The sequence below is a fragment of the Poecilia latipinna genome, unplaced genomic scaffold (assembly GCF_001443285.1).
Source record: "Poecilia latipinna isolate Pla-1442-1.1 unplaced genomic scaffold, P_latipinna-1.0 Scaffold3270, whole genome shotgun sequence".
Classification (NCBI taxonomy): Eukaryota; Metazoa; Chordata; class Actinopteri; order Cyprinodontiformes; family Poeciliidae; genus Poecilia; species Poecilia latipinna.
The window spans coordinates 42,017-46,103 of NW_015115886.1; the positions used below are offsets into that span (position 1 = coordinate 42,017).

General features: G+C 40.1%; 1 protein-coding gene across 1 annotated transcript; it reads right to left on the reverse strand.

Moving 5' to 3' along the window:
* Position 1: 1 nt before the first annotated feature.
* On the reverse strand, positions 2-3,696 carry LOC106940535 (N-acyl-phosphatidylethanolamine-hydrolyzing phospholipase D-like; the record flags this gene model as incomplete). The annotated part of the gene is given in 10 exon segments (XM_015023294.1): positions 2-103; positions 843-957; positions 1,228-1,373; positions 1,661-1,781; positions 1,783-1,824; positions 1,915-2,018; positions 2,118-2,327; positions 2,906-3,046; positions 3,153-3,266; positions 3,405-3,696. Coding segments are annotated over 10 exon segments (1,155 nt in total), but the record flags the coding sequence as incomplete, so codon positions are not given.
* Positions 3,697-4,087: the final 391 nt, after the last annotated feature.

The following is a 4,087-nucleotide window of genomic DNA, read 5'->3' on the forward strand; positions in this document are numbered from 1 at the left end:
CGATGAGCCGGGACTCCCCGTGATGCAACGTGAAGAAGGATTCTGGTTTCAGTCCCCTCTGCTCCAGGGCCTCTCTGAGACGGACCGGCGGCTCCAGGTAGTACTGCATGGAGGAGAGACGAGGAAGTCTAGACTTAAATTATATTACCATTTGTACCTCATATTACATCCATGAAAAAAATGGCAGGGTTTGTATACATAAGCAAACGTTACCATGAACTGCAAAAACCAGGCACTTAAGATAACTGTATTTACATATTTAAGACTTTAAAATACTTTGTTTCCACACTATGTGGGAACCCTTATGGAAACCCATTTCTGCCACTGTAAAAAAAAAAAATTGAAAAAAATCTAGAAAAGATCAAAATTATCTAGAAAATTTCTAGATAAAATCTAGAAAAGGTTTTTTTTTTTTAAATCTTTTCTAGATTTTATCTCGAGATAAAATCTAGAAAAGATTACAAAAATCTTTTCTAGATTTTATGTCGAGATAAAATCAAAAAAAGATTAAAAAAAAAAAATCTTTTCTAGATTTTATCTCGAGATATAATCTAGAAGAGATAATTTTGATCTTTTCTAGGACCTAAGACATTTCTTTTTTCTAAACAGTGGCAGAAATAGTATTTTTAAGTCTTAATATCTAAATATTGTTTTCCTTAGTGTAGTATGAGGTAGAACTGGTTACATAATTTAAGTCTAGACTTCCTCACCTCTGAACGAAGACCAATTTCTACCGTCCTAACAAATGGTTGACATTTAATTTACATTGTATAAAGGCAGGCTGCTTCTATTTTAACTTAAGACATGTAGTGACTGCTGCTGACTCTTTTCTAACATCCTACCTCATAGGCGAGGGCGAAGGTCCCCCAGTGTATGGCTACAGACTGTTTGGCCTGAAGGTCCTGATGAATCTGAACAGCCTCTTCTGGATCCACATGCTGTCCCTTCATCACATCCCTGAAAACCCAACAGGAAATGACATCAGTCCTGCTTATTAAAATGCTGAAACTGAACATTAAGATATTTTTGCATGCACGTGTATGAAAGGAGACCTTAAACCGAGTACCACTGGCTACACATTGGTATACTTAGCAAGTGTTGGACTACGCTACTGCACTATAATATGAACCTGTAACAGTGGTTTCAGTGAATTTGTCAGCTTCTGCACATATTAAATAACTTCATATGAAACACATAAGTATGCCCCAGAAGTGTGTGCCTCTCTACCTGGGCAGGTTTGCTCCAATAGGGATCGCTCCGAGGTTGAATGGCCCAAAGCGGCGTCCGATCTGGTAGGACGAACAGTAGCCTGTGTCGCCGGCGAAGAAGAATCGATGGTTGGGACCCAAAACAGACCAGCTACTCCATAAAGACTGAAAAGATATAAAAAGTTAAATGGTTACAATTCTGACAGTTTTAGTGCAGCAGAAAATTAAAGATTTTCATGGAGAGAAAGAGAAGATTTGCCCTTTTTGTTTAATCTATCTTCTTCATTTAAAAATGTTGGGCTGCAGACTCTTCAATAAAGTGCTGCTATCACACCGAATACATTTCTGCTCACTTGCCCAACGATAACATTGCAGCACTTAGATTATCAGTGCTGTTTATAAAACCAAACTGATAGCAGTCCCAACACACTACAACATTTACTATCAAGTACCCTGTTATCATCCCACGCTGTCCGTTTGCTCCAGTGCTGAGAGGGTGTGCAGACAAACGTGATGTTGTCGTGACCCGGGACGCAGTTTTCCTCCCACCAGTCCAGCTCCATCACGTTCTCAGCCCATCTTGGCCAGCCAGTCCATCAAACCCAGGGGTACGAACCTGTTAAAACATTCAACATATTTCACAGGGACACTGGAAGGTGTGTGTGTGGGGGAGGGGACAGGGAGGGGAACCATTTGGGACACATACCAGTGTAGCTCCCCTCCAAAGCATGTATTAAGGCTGGCAACAGATCCAGCATCCAGGTGATCGTAATGAGAGAGGCTGATGAGGACGGCGTCTATCCTCGGCAGCTGTTTGTAGGAGAGGACTGAGCTGAATAAAGCCAGGTTTGATTCAAAGGATTCTGTCTGTTCACAAAGTAAAAGCGAGAACATGAAAGATCTTCAAACCTGTTCCACTGTGCAGGGGGGTCCACTGTATCGTTTGGGCCCCATGAACTGAAGAAATGATGCTCTCTGGCTGAAAATGGGGTCGGTCAGGATGTTGACCAGAACTGTAGCGTGGCCCAGCCAGGTGACCCTCATACCAGCAGGAGAGTCCAACGCTTCTGGATTCTGGACAAAGTAGGGCTCCAATACTGGGAGTTCACTGTCCAGGACCTGTGGGGAGAGCAGGGAGGACAGAAGAAACTTAGACTGACTAAAAAAATATATATATATATTATTTTAAACACGCTCATCTTTCAACCTATATATTTGTAAGTGTTGGCTAAATACTAGAGGACAACGACCTCGCAGCTAAAAGGTCCTTTAACAAAGTTTTGCGTCAGTGGGGTTGAATACAAATGGATGTCACGCTTTTCAGATTTTTTGTGCTCATAAGTTATCAGATAAAGTCCAATAAATAGACAATATACAAACAACTGGTGCAAATAAAGAATTCAATGTTTTTGTTGTTATGCTGCGTGAAAGCAGCTTTTAAGGCCAGATAATCCCTCAATGGACAGCAAAGTTTCCAGAAGCAGCTATAAATTACAGCATGTTAACTCAGGGCTGTGGAAGATGAGCTTGTGATACTAATTATTACAGCAGAGCGGTAAGCAGACTCCATAAATGTGAGCACTGCAGACTTGGCTCTTCTTCCACTAATAAAACGTTTTGTTTTTTTTTTAAGTTTCTGAATTATCTACAGTAAAATAAAGTGACTTGCGGGTTTTAACATGCAAGTGGTTTCCTACCTCTTTGCTTGTTGGCACACTGCTGTGATTTTTATCCAGCACCAGAAATCTGAGCAGCATAGAGTAGGAAGGAAAGCGCCATGTTGGCCAGGGGTTTGTCCAGCGACCATGTTTGCCCCGACAAGACTTCGTCACCTCCTCCTGCATTCAAAAATAAAACACACCTGAGATACAGCGTGACATTTATTTGAACTCTGAAGAGACTTGAATGTTGGGCGTTGGTGAGCAGAAGGAGGAGGGTCGTTACCTCCAGTCGGTAGTCCAGACGGAAACTCTTACGGGAAGAGCGGGAGGAGCTGCTCTTCCTCGGTGTTCGAGGATCCACCTTTCCACCTTCGGCACCTTGAGGCAAATCACCATCCTTAATAAAAAAAATTAAATTAAATAAAATACAAAGAGCGATTTAAAAAGCATGCGAGTGCTGATAATTTAGGACAAACATCAGCAGAAACTCATCCTGACATGCAAGATTTTTCAGGATAAAAGTGTTGATGGTTACCTCCACCAGGCCTGTTGTCTCTTCCAGCTCTGCTCTGTCTGAGGATTTTGGTTTCTCCATGTTTCTACCAGCAACACATCTGTAACAGCACACAGAAGCAAGTTCACGCTTTATCAATCTACTGAATCAGTTTATCTGCCTTGCTCAAAAGTACAGCACACATTGCAACACCTTCACACAGAGACTGGAACGATAACAGTCAGCAGTTGAGCTGTAATACTTTGCAGCTCAACTGACCTCTAAAATGTGCAAAAATAAGTCATAGTATAGTATGATGTCAAAAATTGCAAAATTAGTCATAGTATAGTATGACTTCAAAAATTGCAAAATTAGTCATAGTATAGTATGATGTCAAAAATTTGCAAAAATAGTCATAGTATATAGTATGATGTCGAAAATGTGCAAAAATAAGTCATGGGTTACTATGACTTCAAAAATTGCAAAATTAGTCATAGTATAGTATGATGTCGAAAATGTGCAAAAATAAGTCAGTGTAGTATGACGTCGAAAATATGCAAAAATAAGTCATAGTATATATAGTATGACTTCAAAAATTGCAAAATTAGTCATAGTATAGTATGATGTCGAAAATGTGCAAAAATTAGTCATGGGTTACTATGACTTCAAAAATTGCAAAATTAGTCATAGTATAGTATGATGTCGAAAATGTGCAAAAATAAGTC